Below are 21,674 nucleotides of genomic sequence, written 5' to 3' on the forward strand. Positions count from 1 at the left end.
AACAATGAAGTTAACCAAATCAACAGACTCATCCTTTCATGAATGTTTTCTCTCTAGCATGCAATGCTATTTGATAGCATTTTACCCACAGTAGAACTTCTTTAAAAACTTCAGTCAATCCTCTCAAACCCTGACACTGCTTTATCAACTAAGTTTATATCATATTCTAAATCCTTAGTGTCATTTGAACAGTCTTCACAGCATCTTCACCAGGAGTAGAATGCATCTCATGACACCACACCTTTTGCTCATCCATAAGAAGCAGCTCCTCAACCCGTCAATTTGATCATGAGATGGCAACGATGCAGTCCCATCTTCAGGCTCCACTTCTAATTCTAGTTCTCTTGCTATTTCTACCACATCTGCACTTACTTTCCCCAGTGAAGATCTGAACCCCTCAAAGTCGTCCATGAGGGCTAGAATCAAATTTCTTCTAAACTCCTGTGATGTGGATATTTTGACATCTTTCCGTGAATCACAAGTGTTCATGGCATCTGGAACGTTTTTCTGGTTTTTTTCCAGAAGATTTTCTGTTTACTTTGCCCAGACCCTTAAGAAGAATCACTATCTATGGCAACTTTAGCCATATGAAACATGCTTCTTAAATAATAAGACTTGAAAGTCAAAAATGACTCCTTGATCCATGGGCCACAGAATGAATGTTGCGTTAGCAGGCACGAAAACAACATCAATCACATTGTACATCTCCATCAGAGCTCCTGGGTGACAAGGTGCATCATCAATGAGCAGTAATGTTTTGAAAGAATCTTTTTTTCTGAGCAGGTCTCAGCAGTGGGCTTAAGACATATATTCAGTAGACCATGCAGTAAACAGATATGCTATCAACCAGGCTCTGTTCTAGTTTTAGAGCACAAGCAGAAGACATTTAGCATTATTATTCTTAAGATCCCTAGGATTTTTAGTATTGTTAAGTGAACACTGGCTTCACCAGCTGCATTAGCCCCCAACAAGACAATCAGCCTGTCCTTTGAAGCCACTCACTGACCTCTCCCAATAGAAAGCTGTCTGTCCACATTGAAAATCTGTTGTTTAGTGCAGCAGCCTGCATTGTCTTGGCTGGATCTTTGGGATAACTTGCTGGGGCATCTACATCAGCACCTGCTGCTTCACCTTGCACTTTGATGTTAGCGAGACGGCTTCTTTCCTTAAACTTCATGAACCCACTAAACTCTCCCAGCTTCAAATTTTCTTCTCCAACTTCCTCGCCTCTCCTAGCCTTCACAGAATTGAAGAGAGTTAAAGGCCTTGCTCTGGATTAGGCTTTGGCTGAAGGGAATTTTGTGTCTGGTTTGATCTTATACTAAGGTCACTAAAACTTTCTCCATATCGGTAATAAGGCTGTTTCACTTTCTTACCATTTGTGTGTTCACTGGAGTAGCACTTTTCTTTTCTTTCAAGAACTTTTTCTTTGAATTCACAACTTGGCCAACTTGCTGGTTCAGAAGGCCTACTTTTCCACCTATCTCAGTTTTTGACACACTTTACTCTCTAAGCTTAATCATTTTTAGCTTTTGATTTAAAGTGAGAGACATTCAATTCTTCCTTTCACTTAAACACTTAGAGGACATTGCAGAGTTCTTAACAGAACTAATTTCAATAATCTGTGTCTCAGAGAATTAAGGAGGCCCAAGAAAAGGTAGAGAAATAGGGAACAATGGCCAGTGGAGCAGTGAGAACACATACATTTATCAATTAAGTTCACCATCTTATATGGATGCAGTTTGTGGTACCCAAAACCAATTACAATAGTAATATCAAAGATCACTGATCACAGATCACCAGAACAAATACAAATGACTTCTGAACAACACCGGTTTGAACTTCAGTGTGTATCTACTTATAAGCAGATATTTTTCCAGGAAATATAGTACAATACTTTAAATGTATTCTCTTTCCCTATGACTTTCTTAATAACATTTTCTTTTCCCCACCTTACCTTACTGTAAGAATACAGTGTTTAATGCATATAAGTATGTGCTAATTGACTATGTTCTCAGTAAGACTCCTAATCAACAGCAGTTAAGTTTTTGGTGAGTCAGAAGTTATGCATGGATTTTTGATTGAATGGAGGGGTTCAAGTGTCCTGACCTCCATGTTCTTCAAGGGTCAACTGTATAATACTAATGAAGAAGTTTGATATTATTGAGAGAATTAACAAAATGTGACACAGAGACATGAAGTAAAGAAATGCTATTGGAAAAATGGCAAAGACTTACTCAATGCAAAACTGCCATAAACCTTCAATTTGTAAAAAATCCAGTGTTTATGAAGTCCAATAAAGCATAGTGCAATAACACAAAGTATGCCTGTTTATGTACATACATACTTAACCCCTACACCACACTCTGTTATTTTGCAAACCATCTAATATCAGTATATTAGTTTTACCTTAATACCATTTAAAAATCATTTTTTCTTTTTAAAAAATATGTGCTTTTACATTTCTTATGTCACCTATAATATTTCTAACTTTGGATATAAAAAATTATTACAAAATAAAGCAATCGGAGAATTATTTTCCAGAAAATCAGGTTCTTATGGAAAATAAGAAAGTTAGAAGCTGACTTACAAGCTCTATTCACATATATCTTTTAATTACTTGGTAAGTTCTGTGAATACGTATATTTATCTAAGTAATAAAAAAGTCATTAATTCATTTAATTATACCGCAAATACCCAAAAAGTCTAAAAATAAAACCCAACATTATATTCATATTTGTAACACAAATTTAGAATTTGTAAAGGAAAATTCATTTTTTTAAACCAGAAATAATACATTTTGCTTGGTTTTATATTCAATATTAGAATGCCATTCTATTTCTGACTTATATTAAACAACCAATACCAGAGTTTAAGTCTTCCAACCTTGGGACGCCTGGGTGGCTCAGCGGTTGAGCATCTGCCTTTGGCTCAGGGTGTGATCCCAGAGTCCCAGTATCGAGTCCCACGTCGGGCTCCCTGCATGGAGCCTGCTTCTCCCTCTGCCTGTGTTTCTGCCTCTCTCTCTCTCTCTGTGTCTCTCATGAATAAATAAAATCTTAAAAAAAAAAAAAAAAAAAAAAGTCTTCCAACCTTAAAACCCCTAAATTTTTTTTTAAGATTTTATTTATTTATTTATGAGAGACACGGGGGGAGGGGGGCAGACACAGAGGCAGAGGGAGAAGCAGGCTCCATCCAGGAAGCCCGACGTGGGACTCGATCCCGGGTCTCCGGGATCACACCCTAGGCTGAAGGCAGCGCTAACCGCTGAGCCACCCGGGCTGCCCAAACCTCCAAATTTTTTTAAGGAGATAACTGATTATCCCTTTCATCTTAATTCTCTGGAATATACTGTGCTGAGATTAATACTATCTGTCCCATGATATTAATTCATTTAGTTCTAGAGTATAGAATCAGTCAATTTCAATTACTACTAATGGGGCTCTCCGTATAACTGGTGCTCAGTAAATATTCCCATAAAACTTGTCTTCTCTTTTCTGACTGTAATTTACAGTGCTTTCCTTCATAACCTATCCAGTGCTTGCTTCAATCTCATTCTGTGGTAAATCAAATTCCTTACATCCTTAATCTCTTCACAAAATATTCTCACTTTCTTGCCTTAAGTATAGCTTTCTTCTTAAGTGTACTATTTCATCCTAACAAAGGATAAATATGCTCATTTCTTCCATAACACATGTATCTTAGGACCTGAAGGTATAACCAGTATCTGGTTTCCTAACGCTACCATTTATTGTTTTACTCTTGTTTAAAAATCCTTGCTCCTGAAAAATCTCAGCTCATACAAGGTAACTACACCATGGATTATCTCAGAAAAGGAAAAGAGGTATCTTTTCTAAATGCCCTGTGATCAATCATTAGTGGCTGCTAATGGGTGGAATAGCATTTTAAGAATTATGAGGACCTAGTAAGCTCAGATGCACGTGCGCGCGCACACACACACACACACACACACACTGCATTATGGAATAAATTGAGTATGTCAAGAGTAACAAAATCCACGGAGGTGGAAAACATGATTCAGCAAAATGAAGACCAAAGACCAAAACTGTACAATTATATCAACTAAAATTTTATAATTACCCATATTTAAGAACTCAGGTTTGCTCACCTGAAACTAACAGTGAGTTTCAACAACAAATTCACTTGAGAAACAATGTGAAGAACTATAATTTTTGTGAAATGAAAACAAATGCTAGAAAATCAATAGAAGCTCTTACCTTTTAAAGTAGTATCTCTATACTGCCTTCTAATTTTTAATACTGTTTGCACAAACATCTCAGTTTTATGGTATTTAACACAATCTAAATAATATTAAAGCTAACAAAATCTAAAATAGAATTAGTGAAGTTCTGTTGATTGATTTCTTCATTAAAATGTTACTATCCCTTCCACAAAGTTAACATAATCCAAATAAAAAATAAACTATCAAACACAAAAGTTATTTTTAATCTCTGAAAGTTCTCATTGTACTTCAAAATACCTGCTTGATATAAACCCCACTCCTGGAGAACAGATCCACCAACTCTGGATGGTGTTTGCTATTCTGGCTTCCATGACCCAGGGTGAAATTTGTATTATCTCCCCAGGTGTAGACATCTGTAGGATCTAAAATGTAAATTAATTTTTATACTTTAATATTTTAAAACAAATACAGTTGAGTTATATACCCTACTAATCAGTTTACCTCAAACACAGACTCTAACTAATTTAACCAGCATATTTAGAAAGACGCTGTCAACTTTATCTCTTACATTATGAAACTATTAACATATTATCTAATTTTAGAAATAGAAACCAGAAAATCTAAATCAGCACAAGTCTGTCTCAATGTTAGGAATCTAATATTTGTTCCTGGTTTTGTTAGCAGCTAGTTTAATTGCCAAATGAATAAAATACCACCTGCTGTATCCACTTAGTTTCCATGAAAATAATTAATTAAATACAGAATGTTACTAATACATATATATATTATTTATATGTTACATATACACATATAAAGGTTCTAAAAGAAGCAAATGTATCATTAAGTTACTTTTCTTAGAGAAATATTAACTTCAATAGTTTGCTCTTGATAGATGTAAAAATCACACTAGTGATACCTATTAAAGTGGAATAAAAAAAAATCACCGCTAAGTTTATGATCTAAGTCTTAATTTTTATTTTGGAAGGCATATAACATACCGTTCTTGAATGGAATTATAACTATAACTTGCAATACAGTATCAAGGATAGAAATAAAAATGAAAAAAGAATGTGTCCTTATTTAGCTTGCTCACTATTTAAATGCAAATTATAGAGTGGACTCATGTAAACCTCTTCTCCTTTTCCACCAATTCCCATTTCCAAAGTTCAAAGGCACACAAATTAAAGAAATAAGCAAAATCAAAAAGATATGAAAGTAGAAGAATCACTTCCTTTTCCCTTCTACCTCAAGTATTGATGTTGCTTTCTGGATGCACATTAATTACTTTACAGTAGTTACAATTCTAATTGTCTTCCCACTTGGCTATGTTTTTATTCTCACAGACATAATATAGATTAAAACTGAAAATACAAAATAAATCAGTGTTCTGAATAAAAACCCAAAATAATCTGCCATCATACACCAAGATAAAAGTTCTTTGCAGATATCCACACACAAATAAATTTTCTCATGTATTTTAAAATGAACAAAGTTTCACTAAAATTTTCTCAGCTGTATCTTCATGAAATATATTTGCGGAATTTTCTTACCAGTAGTTTTGAATACTACATGAGTTGGTCTGTCCTTCATTACAAGATCCAAAGCTGACAAGCCTTCTTTGTCTTGAATATACAGACTAACACCATGCTAAAAAAAAAAGAGAGAGAGAGATAAATATATAAATATGTTACCTCCTATGCCCACCCACATTTTTTCACACACAGAAGAGAACCAAAAAAAAAAAAAAAAAAAAATCAAAAATCTAATTCTTGGGATCCCTGGGTGGCTCTGCGGTTTAGCGCTTGCCTTTGGCCCAGGGCGTGATCCTGGAGTCCCTGGATCGATTCCCACATCAGGCTCCCAGCATGGAGCCTGCTTCTCCCTCCTCCTGTGTCTCTGCCTCTCTCTCTCTCTCTCTCTGTGTCTATCTCTATCATAATAAATAAATAAATCTTTAAAAAAAATCTAATTCTTAAAATAAGAACTAGAAAACATGAACAAATAAGTAACATTTAAAATCAAAATGAACTAGACATGAAAATTTTCTACAGTTAGGCAAGTCTGGCTGCCCTAGCTCTGGGTCTCTCTGTATGTGCCTGTGCTTGCACACATATACTTTATGTATGTAAAGAGCCATGCTGGGATCCCTGGGTGGCGCAGCAGTTTAGCGCCTGCCTTTGGCCCAGGGCACGATCCTGGAGACCCGGGATCGAATCCCACGTCGGGCTCCCAATGCATGGAGCCTGCTTCTCCCTCTGCCTGTGTCTCTGCCTCTCTCTCTCACTGTGTGCCTATCATAAATAAATAAAAAATTAAAAAAAAAAAAAAGAGCCATGCTCCACATCTAGTTAAGAGCTATAAAGACTTCAAGTAATGGCAGAACAATATTGATATCAGAATTTACTGTTTATAAATATTATGTCATCATCTAGGCTGCATCTCTTCCTGCCTTGAATTTTGTTACATCTGTTATTTACATTTAAGACAATTCTATTCCTTTATTTCTATTAGTGTGATACAGGTTTTCATCTTTGTATTCAAACTTTAAAGCAATGTTTAATTGTAGCTTCTTATAAATCCTAATAAAAAAAACTGAGAATGTGTCTATGTGTTTTAAGGATGAATTTAAAGTAATTTTTATATCTTCACAGTTCAAAATCAAACATGAAAGAGAACATTTTCTGTCCCACTTATATAAGGCAGTTAGTTAGCACACCCTATCCCTAACACCATACTTTTCTATCTTTTAAAATATAATAGAAGAGGAGTAGGGGGGATAGATAGTAATGTTCAACTGATATTGTTGTTACTTCACTACAGTTTTTTAAATATAAAATGTTCTTTTTGAGAATAATCTTTGGGGAAAAAAAAGAACTTTTGGTACTTGCTGACAGTTTATTAAGACATTCAACAATTAGACTTATCTCTATTTTAACCTGTCTATTGTGTTCATTACATATCCCTATGACCTAGATCAGTGCCTAGATCAGTGGAACACATCAGGCACTCAAAAAAAAAAAAAAAAAAAATTTTGTTCCAAATACTTTACAAATAGCAGAGCATTTAATCCATACAACCTTATGATTAGGTTAGTTCTATTTACAAATGAAGAAAATTAAAGCAGTTTTGGGACACCTGGGTTGCTCAGTTGTTGAGCATCTGCCTTTGGCTCAGGTAGTGATCTCCAGGGTCCTGGGATTGAGTCCTACATCAGGCTCCCCTTGAGGAGCTTGCTTCTCCCTCTGCTTGTGTCTCTGCCTTTCTGTGTCTCTCATGAATAAAATAAATAAACTCTCTAAAAAAATAAAAATAAAAATAAAGCAAGTTTTTCCAGAATAGAAATGTAAGTAAACTATTAGTATGAAAAAACAATGATATACCAATAACATACAACAGGACCCTACAAGCATAAAGAGTCTTTGACAGCCACTCATCTTGTCATGAAATCAAGGAGTCAAAGAAGATATGTATAAGATAGGCTGTCTCTATTCCAGTTTTTGGTAGACAAGTAGTTTCTGCTGAGGTTTCTCTTCTCTTTGGCAATCAGGAACTGGTAGTACAGGTGTATATTTATTGTACAATTTGTTTTGGTAATTAAAAAGTCTTATAGCTATAAACTTGTTATCAAATGCAATTTATTTAAAATGTGTACTTGTGTATAGTCTCTCTCTGCCAACCATAATACCTTAAGGGCTATAGTTGTCGTAATACTTTAAATGCTACAGTTGTCCAGAAATAGAAGTGACATGCACACCCCAATCACTGCGGCCCTTCCAATTAAATGATGTTAAAAGATCAAAGGAAAAAAGGATATGCTATGTTGAGACATGAATACTAAATGGATAGGAAAAGGTTTCTGTGGGAAAATTTTATTAGTGCAATGTATCCACTCTTAGATATCTATCATTGATCAGTTGGGCTTTGATGATGACAAACGACAATCAAGCCAAGCACAAGGTGGCCAAAGGCACAATTTTCTGGCTTCTCTTAGCCAAGGAGGAAAGAATGAGGATTTCTAAAGGGAAATGAAACTTCAAAGGGAAGGAAGGTTCAAAATTCAGACCAGGCCCTATTTCAAACTGAAGCCCCAAATCTTGACACCTGAATGGCAACTCCTATGACAAGAGAAAATCCAAGGATGCTCATAAGCCTGACAGGACTAGGAGTCATCCAACTTTCTAGCAGAAACTGTTAAAAAGGTGAGGTTTTAGAGGTGGGAGAGGATAAGAGTAGATCTGGTTAAGATGTGTTAACTCTTACCAACCTAGCTTTCTGTATAAAATAAAGTAAGGAAATTGAACCAATATTCAAATGTTTTAGATATAAGAGGAATTACCAGTACTATTAGTAAACTTTTTTTAAAATCACAAATAGGGGATCCCTGGGTGGCGCAGCGGTTTGGCGCCTGCCTTTGGCCCAGAGCGCGATCCTGGAGACCCGGGATCGAATCCCACGTCGGGCTCCCAGTGCATGGAGCCTGCTTCTCCCTCTGCCTGTGTCTCTGCTTCTCTCTCTCTCTCTCTCTCTCTGACTATCATAAATAAATAAAAATTTAAAAAAAAAAAAATTAAAAAAAAAAAAAAAATAATAAAATCACAAATAGATGAAGACACTGAAGATAAACTCCCTAATGTGACCATAAATTCCTTGAGGACAGGAAGTGTTTTGCTCTTCTCTGTATCCTCTACAAACATGACAAAATGCCTGTACAAAAAAAACTTTTCCATTTAAAACTCATGACTTTTGACTGTTAATGTGCATTCATCAGTGAAATGACATTGGGATACATCTCAGAAAACTTCATTATTTGACTATACAGTACAACAAACCTAGATTTAATTTACTTACTGGAAATTTCAATTCAATTAAACTGACTCTATTTTTTTTTACAACTATAAACTATATCCTAGCCAAACAAGAAGAAACATAGTACCCAAAAACAGTCCTTAAATGTTATATTTCAATAAGTAGTGCCCTTTTAAAGCTAATAACAGTTACAGAAAAGTATATCATTTTTCTTAAGAATACTAAAAGATAAAAAAAAAAAAAAAAAATACTAAAAGATGGGCAGCCTGGGTGGCTCAGTGGTTTAGCGCCTGCCTTGAGCCCAGGATGTGATCCTGGAGACCCGGGATTGAGTCCCACGTCAGGCTTCCTACATGGAGCCCGCTTCTCCCCCTGCCTCTCTGTGTCTCTCATGAATAAATAATTAAAATATTTTTTAAAAATATACTATAAGATACATAATACTGATGAAATGATAAAATGTGTGGGATTTACTTCAAAATAGTAGGAGATAAACAAGACAGGAGGGACATGTATAACATAACTAGCCAACAGTCTACTATGTATTAGAACTTTGGTATATGCTTAAAATCTACATCATAAAAAGTCTAAATAAAAATATATATGGGATTTGAATTCTAAAGATGAGTCAGTTACAATAGTAAAAGATAACAAACAATTGATAAGAACAAACTCAAATCTCTAGAAAATAAATGGGGTGTTTCAAACAGACTAAGAAAAACATATACCACACCAAACAGTTTTAAGTAAACAAATGATACTTACCTTCAAGAGAGACCAAACACAATCAATATGTCCATAAAAAATGCTTCTGTGCAAAGCTGTCCATCCTGATTCCTTGTCTTTCACCAGCAGATCCACTCCTTTCTCAATAAGCCAATCTAATACTCCTTTCTTTCCACAGGAGGAAACAAGGTGGAGGGCGTTTCTGCCAAAGGCATCTTTGATAGTTGCAGCATTGTAACAATAACTGGAGAGAAAGGCCTTAATCTGGTTTTCATTCCCCTTTGTTACGACAGAAAGGACATCCAAAGCATGCTTCAGGGATCGACACTTTGATGTGCAGTCAGGGATGGAAGAATTCATCCTAATTGTTTTATTTATACTGCTTAGTAGTTCTTCAAAATAGTTAAGACTAATTTTTAAAAATAAAAAAGCCAGGACAAAAAGGTGCTATTCAGTAAGATTTATAGAGAATAAATGACTTGTTTAGGATTATAATTTAAATCCTCAATGGCAATAGTATAAAACTATATATCTTTGTACAATTTATTTTGGCACTTAAATCAAAAAATTATAAATAGTTCTATAAAGTTTATATCAAATGCAAATTCTTTATTAAAAAAAAACTTTCCACAGTTTATAAATTATTCCTGGAATCAAGCACCAAGGGGGAGTGAGGAGGGGAACTCCCCCTCCACACTGTGTGATCCTTTTAAATATCCATAATTGCAAGGGTGACCTATAAAAGAAAGAGAAAGAAAAAGTAAAAAATACAAAATTTACCCCTCACTCTCAAGTGCTTTACAACTACCTCTATATTTAAGTGCCCCCTAAAAAAATAAGTGCCCCCAATTCCTATTTCAAACACATAAATAAATAAAAATGTATCACCTTTTCACCTTCATACTTCACATCCACAGAATTCTAGAACTATATCAATCAGCTTTACCACCTTTTGTCCAGTCTCCTGTTTGGGGTCAACCCCTGTATCTGTACTTTGGAGTCCATCGCTTTCTTTCCAAAAGCTTCATTCCTTCTCCCCTGTATTTTTACACTCTACTAGCTATGTCCCCACAAATTATAAGCACACTTAATTCTACCATCTTTATAACAATCCCATCTCAAAACTTTACCCCCTAAAATTATTTCACCACCATCACCATCCAACACCACCCATCACCACCACAAAAGCCAATCCTCTCTCTCATCATTCAGTTTTTATTAAGGGCTAGACACTGTCATAATGTTCTCTGTGCCTGGAAAGTCCTTCACCATACGAGCAGATGATAATTAAATATCAGGTATTAAAACAACTAGGTATCAACCTGAAAAAAAAAACTTTTAGATACTTATTTATACCTTATACCAATATAAATTCCAGATGGGGCAATGATAAACAAAAATAATACCATAAAAACACGAGAAGCATGGGAGATTCCTTTTTACAATTTCAAAGTACAAGAGGACTTTTAAAGCATAATCTGAAATTTGAGAATTATAAAAATTATAAAAATTTAATCAGTTTAAAGCCTACATTAAAAAAAAAATTAAGACAAAAAAGGAGAAAATCTACCTTACCATATAGTCTCTACAAATTAGAGACCAACAGAATAAAACTCAAAGAATATGATATTTTCAAAAAAAAAAGGGGGGGGTAATTTAAACAGATTTTTTTTAATAGACTCATCTCCCTCAAAAGATATGTAAATTAAAACTATAAGGAGATACCATACAACAACATGAATGGAGCTAGAGAGTATAATGCTTAAGCAAAGTCAGTCGGAGAAAGACAAATACCATATGATTTCATTCAAATGTGAAATTTAAGAAACAAAACAAATGAGCAAAGGGGAAACAGAGCCTTAATTATAGAGAACAAACTGATGGTTACCAGAGGAGAGGTGGGGGGAGGGTTATATAGGCGATGGAGATTAAGGAGTGCACTTGTCAGTGACGAACAAAGGGTGATTCATGGAATTGTTGAATCACTACATTGTATCCATGAAACTAATATAACACTGTTAACTAACTGGAATTTAAATAAAAACTTAAAAAAAAACTATAATAAGATACCACTTTTTAATCTAACAAGATACAAAGATCAAAAGGTTGATATTATGTACTGACAAGATTGTAAGAAAATACATACCTACTCCATTGCCAGTAAACATATACACTCACACAATCTCTTTGGAGAGCAATTTAGTATAGTTATGAAAATGTAAAATACACATTTTTTCTGACCCAAACAATTTTACTTCTAGGAATTTATCTTGTAAAACCTTACATTATGTGTGAAATGGCATAAGTACAAGAATATTCCCTGAGTCATTGTTTGAAATAGTAAAGCATGGAAAAACCCTAAATAGCTAAAAGTATATCCATGCAAAAGAGTATTATTCATGCATCAAAAAGAATGAAGCAACTATGTATTTTTTATATGAAATAATCTCTAAGATACACTGTACAATGTTCTTTAAAATGAGATGTAAATTAATACTCTTTCTGGAAAAAATGTATATGTATTTACATGATTATGCATGAATTTGTACAAAAGATGTCTCGAAGAATACACAGGAAAATGGTTAACAATAGTTCCTATGGAGAAGAGCACCACTAGCTGGAGACAGAAATGGAAGGCACACTTACTTATATTTTACGATGACCCAATTTTGAATGCTTTACCATGAGCATGAATATCTATTCAAAAATAAACATCCAAAAAATAGAAATACTAATATATTGATTAGACAGACTGTAGGAAAATCTAGAAAACTCAGCCACCATATAAGAGCCTTTATTTCCTTTTTTCCAGTATGCTACACTGTCTGCTTTCCCCTGTTCAGATCTGGAGAAATGAAATACAGTGTCAACTATATGATATGATAAATTACTATTCTTCAGTTTCTTTACTTCCTGTTAGAAAACTAACCACCTATATATTAGAAATTTTATATCTAGAGTGAACTACTTTCCATTCAACATTTCTCCATCTTTTTTTTTCTTTTATTTTATTTTATTTTTAATTTATTTTTTATTGGTGTTCAATTTACCAACATACAGAATAACCCCCAGTGCCCGTCACCCATTCACTCCCACCCCCCGCCCTCCTCCCCTTCAACCACCCCTAGTTCGTTTCCCAGAGTTAGCAGTCTTTACGTTCTGTCTCCCTTTCTGATATTTCCCACACATTTCTTCTCCCTTCCCTTCTATTCCCTTTCACTATTATTTATATTCCCCAAATGAATGAGAACATATAATGTTTGTCCTTCTCAGATTGACTTATTCCACTCAGCATAATACCCTCCAGTCTCCATCATCTTTTTATTTATTATCTCCTAATTATTTTTCTTTCAATATTTTTGTACTCTGGATTTTATTTTATTTTAGTCCTCTGGATTTTTTTTAAGATTTTATTTATTTATTTGAGAGCGAGAGAGAGCAGGAACGGGGAGGGGAGAGGGAGAAGCAGACACCCCACTGAGCAGGAAACCTATTGTGGAACTTGATCCCAAGACCCTGAGGTCATGATCTGAGTCAAGGACAAACATTGTATGTTCTCATTCATTTGGGGAATATAAGTAATAGTGAAAGGGAATATAGGGGAAGGGAGAAGAAATGTGTGGGAAATATCAGAAAGGGAGACAGAACATAAAGACTCCTAACTCTGGGAAATGAACTGGGGGTGGTGGAAGGGGAGGAGGGCGGGGGGTGGGGGTGAGTGGGTGACGGGCACTGAGGGGGACACCTGACGGGATGAGCACTGGGTGTTATTCTGTATGTTGGTAAATTGAACACCAATAAAAATTATTTTATTAAAAAAAAAAAAAAAAAAAGCAGACGGTTAACCGACTGAGCCACCCAGGCGCCCACCCCAGTCCTCCGTATTTTAAATAACCAGTCAATCCATTTCATAATGGTTAGATTTTAAAACTTTTATAACAGAAATTCTATATAAATTCTCTTCTCCAAGGAACTGATCATAAATACTTAACAGAACAATCTTAAAACCAAAAAAGACTCCAAGTAGCCAAAGCAACCTTGAGAAAGAAAAACAAGGCTGGTAGCAGCACAACCTGTGATTTCAAACTATATTACAAACTCGTAATTAAAACAGTAGGATATTGGCATACAAAGAAACACACAGATCAATGGAAAAGAAATCCATGCATACATGATTTACAACAAAGGAAACAAAAATACACAATGGCAAGAGGACAATCTCTTCAATAGATGGGTGTTGAAAAATTGGACAGCCACAGGCAAAATGAAACTGGCTCCCTATCTTAAATCATATGCAAAAATTAACTCAAATGGTTTTAAACGCTTATAAGACCTGAAACCATAAAACTCCCAAAAGAAAACAGGGAGTAAGCTCCCTGACATCGGTCTTGGATATTATTTTTTTAATCTGACACCAAGAGCAAAAGTCACAAAAGCAAAAATAAACAAGTGGCACCACATCAAATTAAAAAGCTCCTGCACAGCAAAGGAAACCATCAACAAAATGAAAAACCAACCTACTGAATGGGAGAAAAATTTTTGCAAGTCATACATCTCACAAAGGGCTAATCAATCTAAAATATTCAAAGAACTCATACAATTCAAGAGCAAAAAACAAACCATCTGATTAAAAAAAAAATGGGCAAAAGATCTAAATAGACAATTTTCCAAATATGCCCAGTGGTACATAAAAAATGCTCAACATTACTAATCATCACGAAAATGCAAATCAAAATCACAATGAGATATTACCTCACTCCTTCAGAATGGCTATTATAAAAATAAATAAATAATTACTGTTGGCAAAGATGTAAAGAAAAAGGAACCCTTTTACACTATTCATGGGAATGTAAATTGATACAACCACTGTGGAAAATAGTATGAAGGCTCCCCCCAAAATTAAAAACAGAACTACCATATGATCCAGCAAGTCCGTTTCCGGATATTTATCCAAAGAAAACAGAACACTAACTTGAAAAGATAGATGGATTCCCCATGTTCACTGTAGCATTATTTATAATAGCCAAGATACGGAAACAACCTAAGCGTCCATCAATGGATAAATGGATAAAGAAGTTATACATACACACGCACACACACACACAATGGAATATTATTCGGCCATTAAAAAGAATGAAATCTTGCCATTTGCAACAACTTGGATGGACCTCAAGGGCATTATGCTAAGTGAAATAAGTCAGAAGAAAGAAAATAGCTTATGACTCTTATATGTGGTATTTTTAAAAAACAAAACAAGCTCACAAAGAGAACAGATTGATATTTCTAAGATGGGGGTAGGGGTGCAGAAATGGATGAACTAGTTCAACTGGCTTTTTTTTGTTTGAAATAAACTGAATGAATTTTAAAAATAAAACTTAAATTCCCCAAAATACTTTATTCATTTTAATTTTTTAAAGATGATTTATTTATTTGACAAACAAAGAGCCCACGCACAAGCAAGGGGAGCAGGAAACAGGGAGGGAGAAGCAGGCTCCCTGCCAAGCAGGAAACCTGACCCGGGGCTCCATCCCAGGGCCATGGGATCATGATGCGAGATGAAGGCAGACACTTACATGACTGAGCCACCCAGGGACCCCTCATTTTAATTTTTTAAATACACACTGAGTGACCAGAAAAACACTTATGAGGCAGTTATTTAGAGGGACCAAGAAAAAAAAAAAAAAGGGGGGGGGACATATGATGAGTTTACTGTATGTATAGGGAAACCTCCTGTGCATCACAGATAGTGCAAATCTGCACTTTTAACTCCCATTTCAAACCACATTAAGAGTCAAAAGTCCTAAATTTAACTAGTTCTTCCCTTCCTGACTTTCCCATCTGGAAGTGACAGCACAGAATTAGAGGACTCCCAATCCTCTTTAGCCTCAGTTGTTTCTACTAGTCTGTATGTTTTATAACTTGATATAAGCCTTATAACATTCATCCCAACTGTTGATTGGTATCAAAAACAAAAAGGTACCAAAGCTTCAAGTAGTTTAAAATGTGAAAACTGGAAAATGAGATACATGGCAAAATAGTCAACTGTAGTTAATTTCATTCTTTGGAGACTCTAAATATCTTCCCACCTTTGTAGTTTTAGTGTATTCATAATACCTGAGAAGAACTACTTATTGGCAAATAACTCAGACATTACATGAAAGAATTAAGGTATAACTACAGAAAATTCCATAACTGTTACTATATAGACAATTTAAATGGGGAAAAAGGGAATATTAAATGTAAAAATCATAGCATACTACAATATATAGAGAAACATATAGAATACTATGAACATAAATATGGAAGTGACTAAGAGCTAGAGTTTCTTAGAGTCTTACATATTTGGATTCAAATATAGTAATGCCAGCTGTTACTAGTTACATAACTAAAAATTACATAATCTCTCATTTCTTCATCTGAAAACAAAGACAATGTCACCAACCTCACAGGGTTACTGTAAATGAAATTGCTTAGTCTAGTACCTAGAACAAAACAGGCAATCAACAAATAATATCTTTTATTACTAATATTACTTCTGTAACAAAAGGGTAACAAATTTAATCTCAAAATTCATGTTTGAGTTTCACCTTCTCTGCAACCTGGTTTCCCTAATACTTCTATACTTCTCCAATTAAACTACATACACTAAGATTACCAAAATCACCTCCAAACTGCCAGATACTTTTAGCTACTCCCAGTTGTTGGTTTTTTAAAGATTTTTATTTATTTATTTGAGAGAGAGAGAAAGAATATACACATGCAGGGGGAGGGGCAGAGGGAGAGAAGCCAACTCCCCACTGAGCAGGGAGGCCCACATGGCTTTGGATCCCAGAACCTTGAGATCATGACCTGAGCTGGAGGTAGACGTTTAACTCACTGAGCCACCCAGGCACTCCACTACTTTCAGTTCTTATTTTATTTTACTTACCTGCTTTTGGTCATTAATCTGGCATTCTCCTAAGGTATTTAGGAAGGGATACCTGAAGCATTTAAGCATGGACTCCATCTCACCACATCTTCCAAAGACGTTATCTCTACCCCTTACCTTCAAATTTTGGGCTTCTCTCAATGTTTCATCCTCAATCTTCTTTTCCCCTCTACTTCATATTCTCCCTGGGTAATTTCAATCTCTTTCTAGCTTTTAACTGTAACTGATATGCTCATAACCCCCAAATATGTCTTCTACCCTCACATCTTTCCTAAACTCCAGGCCCGTATTTCCAATTACCAGTGTAAATGTTATTTATGCATTCAGCAAATGCTTACTGAAGGCAAAGAAAGCAATGAAAATAAATATTTATTAAGCACCTGATACATACTGGATATCTTACATATCAGAGAGGTTTAAGCCACCCAAATCATAGCACCAATAAAAGAGGAGTTAGAATTTAAGCATAGATCTGTTTAACAGCAAAGTCCACGCTATTTCTACTACACTACTGCCTCTCCAATGAATCCACAGCAGGTCACAAGGTACTGGAAATGCAAAATAAATACAAATATTTTAGATAACATGAAAAAAAATACAAGTTCATGGATAATACTTAAGTGAAACTACAGCTCATTTAACATCTGCATTCAATGAACAAAATTTATTACCTATTATAATCTACCATCAAAGGATCACAATTTGATAAAGGAGACTGATTTTATTTAAACAATAAAAACATGATTATAAACTTATAATAAAGATAAAGCAAGTGACTCATAGAAATAGGGAGTTGACAAGAAAGAGATATTTCCCACATCAGGATGTACATGTTTGCCTGATAAATTTAGGGTGGGTAGGCATTCAAGGCAGAGGGAACAATAAATATAAATGAAAGCATTAGAATCATTTTGGTCTATTCTGAAAATTCCAAGTAATTCAGAAGACAGAAAAGAGTGAGGCCTAATATATACACACAGATGAGTCAGATTATAGACAGCTTTCTGTGCCTTTCTTTAGGTCTAAAGAAAGTGAGCGATTCAGAGACACACTTAGATATATTTAAGCTCTTGAACTGACAAGATGTGGTGAACTCCCAAGTTTCTAGCCTGATTATAGATAGAACAGCCAAGAAGTAGAGTAAGGGTTAAATACTTTGGAAATTAGAAAAACAAAACAAACTTTTAAAAACCAACAAATAAAAATTAAAGGTGAAAAATTGTTTTATATGTGAATATAAAAATGCTGATGGGAAACGGAGTTGGAGCAGTATAGCTAGCTACAGGCAATTTTGTTAAGCCTTGAGCACTGGGCCACCACAAAGGTGTTAGCCAGTAGAAGTAGAGACCTCATAATTGTTCCACTTATCCTTGGTTAGGAGTTTAGGTATCTTCCTAAAACACAAATCTCATCATGCCATTCTCTGACAAATCTAAGCCCAATATCTATGTTTTATGTGTTAAGGTTAGTCTTGTGATCTCAGGAAGAGGATATCAATTAGGCCTGAAGATCATGTAGCATGTAAAATTCAGATCTAAATTCAGAACACCGGAGCTAGGAACCCATTAGTACACCACTGACTAAATAATCCTAGACAGGGATCCCTGGGTGGCGCAGCGGTTTGGCGCCTGCCTTTGGCCCGGGGCGCGATCCTGGAGACCCGGGATCGAATCCCACGACGGGCTCCCGGTGCATGGAGCCTGCTTCTCCCTCTGCCTATGTCTCTGCCTCTCTCTCTCTCTCTCTGTGACCATGATAAAAAAAAAAATTAAAAAAAAAATAATAATCCTAGACACATTACAATTTCCTAAGCTTCAATTCTCTCACTTGCAAAAAGTGGGGAACAACTATTTATCTCCTGAGTTGTTCTGAAAAATAAATGAGATCATTTATTCATATGTAAGCACCCAACAAATGTTTCAAAAAAAGAATGGTGGGTAGGGGGAAGAGGACATATTAGTATACAGGTCACAAAATGGCATTACTTTATATTAGAGTCCTTTCTGCTTGGAATGCTTTTCACTCAAACCCTTACATGACTGCCAACGTGCCCATGAGTTACAAAACAGATATCGACCATCTTCTGAACTATGATACAGACAACCACAGGCTTTACTCAAATTTCAGACTCATATTGCCCCTTTATATGTGAGAACCTTCATTTTACAGAAAGGAAATTTACGTGAAAGTTTAAGTAGCCTATCCAAAATCACAAATACAGAAAAGTTTACTCTAGATTCTATCTATTCTACTCTACTCATATTGCTCTCTCAAAATGCAGTTAGGAAATCTTTAGTGAGAAATAGAATAGTGTAGTATGAAAAAAGTTATCGTTATTTGTAGTCATAAGAATTAGGTTCCTACTATCTAAAACCTTGGACAAATAACTTAATCTCCCTAGTCCTATTTCTCCATCTGCAAAGTTGATGATAATAACTTGCCCTGTTAGTATGTCCCTTATGTACACAAAGGTTTTAAGTTCTTGGATATCCTATTTCTCCCTATGTCTCACTCTATATATATATATATAATCAGTAAGTAGATTTGTAAAAGCACTAATACCAAAATATCTTTCTTTTAAACTTGTATCTATATTAACTGTTACAAAGCTACAAATTGTAACTCAAAATTAAAGAGTTTAATTTTTTTTAATTCCTTCTATAAGCCTTGAAAATAATTCACATAACAATTTTAAAACACAAGCACTTCCTTCCTTAGGAAATTAGTAATTTTGCTTCATCAATATTATTTTAGTCTAACGTTTTCCCAAATATTTTCTTCGTACAAAACAGAAACTTCAATGCTTTATCAGAGCAATACTCAGTTTCACAACAGAAAAATTCTCCCAAGTTTTAGGGGGCAAGCACATCTCTACATGTAGCAATAAATTACTGACCTATTGATAACAGTAAACTGACTTTGATATTACTTATAATAATAAACCAAGTAATACGGAGCTCCTTTATGTAATAGGTAAATTCACTTATGGTCTAGTGAACTTTATACGGTCCAAAAGTATAATGAGTGTAAAAGAATTTAGTAAGTTCCTTCATAAAATTTAGTATACTAAGAACCCTCAATACAAGTTTCTTTGGGGTTTGGGTTTTTTTTTTTAAATCATGGAACAGCCATTTTTTAAAAAACTTCTTGAAGTAAACTCTTAAGTTTCCGCAAGTATCTGTAACAAATTCTTTTTAGAAAACAGACCTTGGGCAGCCTGGGTGGCTCAGAGGTTTGGCGCCACCTTCAGCCCAGGGCCTGACCTTGGAGACACAGGATCGAGTCCCACGTCGGGCTCCCTGCATGGAGCCTGCTTCTCCCTCTGCCTGTGTCTGCCTCTCTCTCTCTCTCCCTCTCTCTCTCTCAATCATGAATAAATAAAATCTTTAAAAAAAAAAAAAAAAAAGAAAGCAGACCTTTCTGTCCTCATCTTTGTTTCCAAAACCAATAAAAATCAAGGAATTCAAAACAGAGAAAGGAGTGAGAAGATCAAGAAGCGGCTGTGCAAGGATGTGAATCGGTACATCCTGGGTAGAGAAACACACTCACAGAAGTCACATTCCTTCAGTAATTCTGATAAATTTCGAATTTCAAACGCCCTGCTTGGAAGCATGGGAGGAGGGAGGGGGCAGCTACATCAATTTCTGCTTCCTGAAAAATATCTTTAAGTTTTATTAACTAGGCTGGAGAACAGTCGTCAAGAATGTCCGTGCTCACCGATTTTGCTGCTGAACTACAACTTTTTAGAACCAGGAAGCATGATCACAATAAAAAGCCTCTGTCCTGTCTCCCCCACCCCCAATAAAGAACCGGTCCCTTTTCACGTAATGGTCGACTGACGCAGAATTTCAGAGTCAGTGTCACCATAGTGGAATAAAAATAGGTGGCCCTACGAAGGGGCAACGCTTCAAAGAACGGATTCGAGTCCCAGGCTTGAAGGGAAGCGACGCGGACAACTGTCTTGAGACTAGCAAGGCAACAACGCTGGAGGGCGTGTCGGGCAAGACGGCAACGTAGCACGTCGCACAACAGACCATTCATACGCTGCGCGAGGCTGCGGGAAGGCGGAGGCAGGGAGCCCGGCCACTCGGCCCGCTCCGTGCCTCCGAGCCACTGGCTTCCCTCCCCGCGGCCCACCCGCGCCACTGGCGTCCCCGGTCACCCGCACCCTCGGGAAAGTGAATACTGTGCCACCGCCCCCCGGCTGAAGAGCGCCGGCGCCTCAGCCCGCTCCGCACGCGGAGGCCGCGCACGGCGCTCCCTCACCAGTCGCTAGATGAAAGTGCGCCGGTGGTCTCCGCGAGACGGGCACACAGCGGCGCAGGGACACATCCTCAGTGAAGACAACTGGAGAAACCCGACGGTGCCAGGAGGAGGCCGATCCTCAGACCCCGGCCAGCTGTGGAGGCGGCTGCCGCTTCAGCCGCGACTACAGGCACGGGGAAGGGGGGGGCAGGGAGAAAAGGCCGGGGCGGGCGGGACCCAGGAATAAGACGGGCGTTGATTGGCTGCGGCTCGTGTGTGCCTCCTGAGGATTGGCTGCGGTCCGCCCAGAAGGCCTCGCGTGGCAGCCCCTCAGCTGTGGCCTTTCCCGGGACCCCTGAGGGAACTTGACCCCTGCCGGCCTCTGGCCCCCGGCGCAGGCCGTGGCGGGGCGGGGCCGCGCGGCCGCTGAGGGCTGTCAGCCAACAACGGTGGTGGAAAGGTCCCTTTCAGGGTCAGCCGTGGCGGCCTAGGTAGGAACGTCAGCTGCAGACTTGGAATTCAGGATAAACCCGGTGGGGAGAGAGCCCCGGAGACCTGGCCGAATGCCCTGGGCAGCCAGTCACCCTGCTGCAGAAGCCAAATGCGTAGGCATCTTGCACAGGAGAGTTCTCCCGTTGCCCTACCAGTGGGGTCACGGAAAAGCCAAAGGCGTTGCCTTGCAGAGACGCAGCATCGCCCTTCCCTTCCACCTCGTACACCCGGATTGTAGGAGAGTCACTCCTTTGGTCCGAAGGCGTCACTGCC

At 36.9% G+C, this 21,674-nt stretch overlaps 1 protein-coding gene across 6 annotated transcripts in view; it reads right to left on the reverse strand.

Annotated features, from left to right (window-relative positions):
• IBTK (inhibitor of Bruton tyrosine kinase) overlaps positions 1-21,125 on the reverse strand; it is a 100,203-nt gene extending 79,078 nt beyond the window's left edge. For 5 of the 6 annotated variants that reach the window (XM_038554614.1, XM_038554618.1, XM_038554616.1 and 2 more), the window contains exons 1-4: positions 20,931-21,125; positions 9,776-10,472; positions 5,755-5,851; positions 4,502-4,626 (exon numbers count right to left, since the gene is read on the reverse strand). In XM_038554614.1, the coding sequence (XP_038410542.1) occupies positions 4,502-4,626; positions 5,755-5,851; positions 9,776-10,096 (543 nt within the window). In that variant the 5' untranslated portion in view covers positions 10,097-10,472; positions 20,931-21,125. Of the gene's footprint in view, positions 1-4,501; positions 4,627-5,754; positions 5,852-9,775; positions 10,473-20,381; positions 20,626-20,930 lie in introns of those variants that run through there. The other variant, XM_038554615.1, reaches the window with a different exon arrangement.
• Between the last annotated feature and the right edge of the window lie 549 nt (positions 21,126-21,674).

Source organism: Canis lupus, chromosome 12 (assembly GCF_011100685.1).
Source record: "Canis lupus familiaris isolate Mischka breed German Shepherd chromosome 12, alternate assembly UU_Cfam_GSD_1.0, whole genome shotgun sequence".
Taxonomy (NCBI): domain Eukaryota; kingdom Metazoa; phylum Chordata; class Mammalia; order Carnivora; family Canidae; genus Canis; species Canis lupus.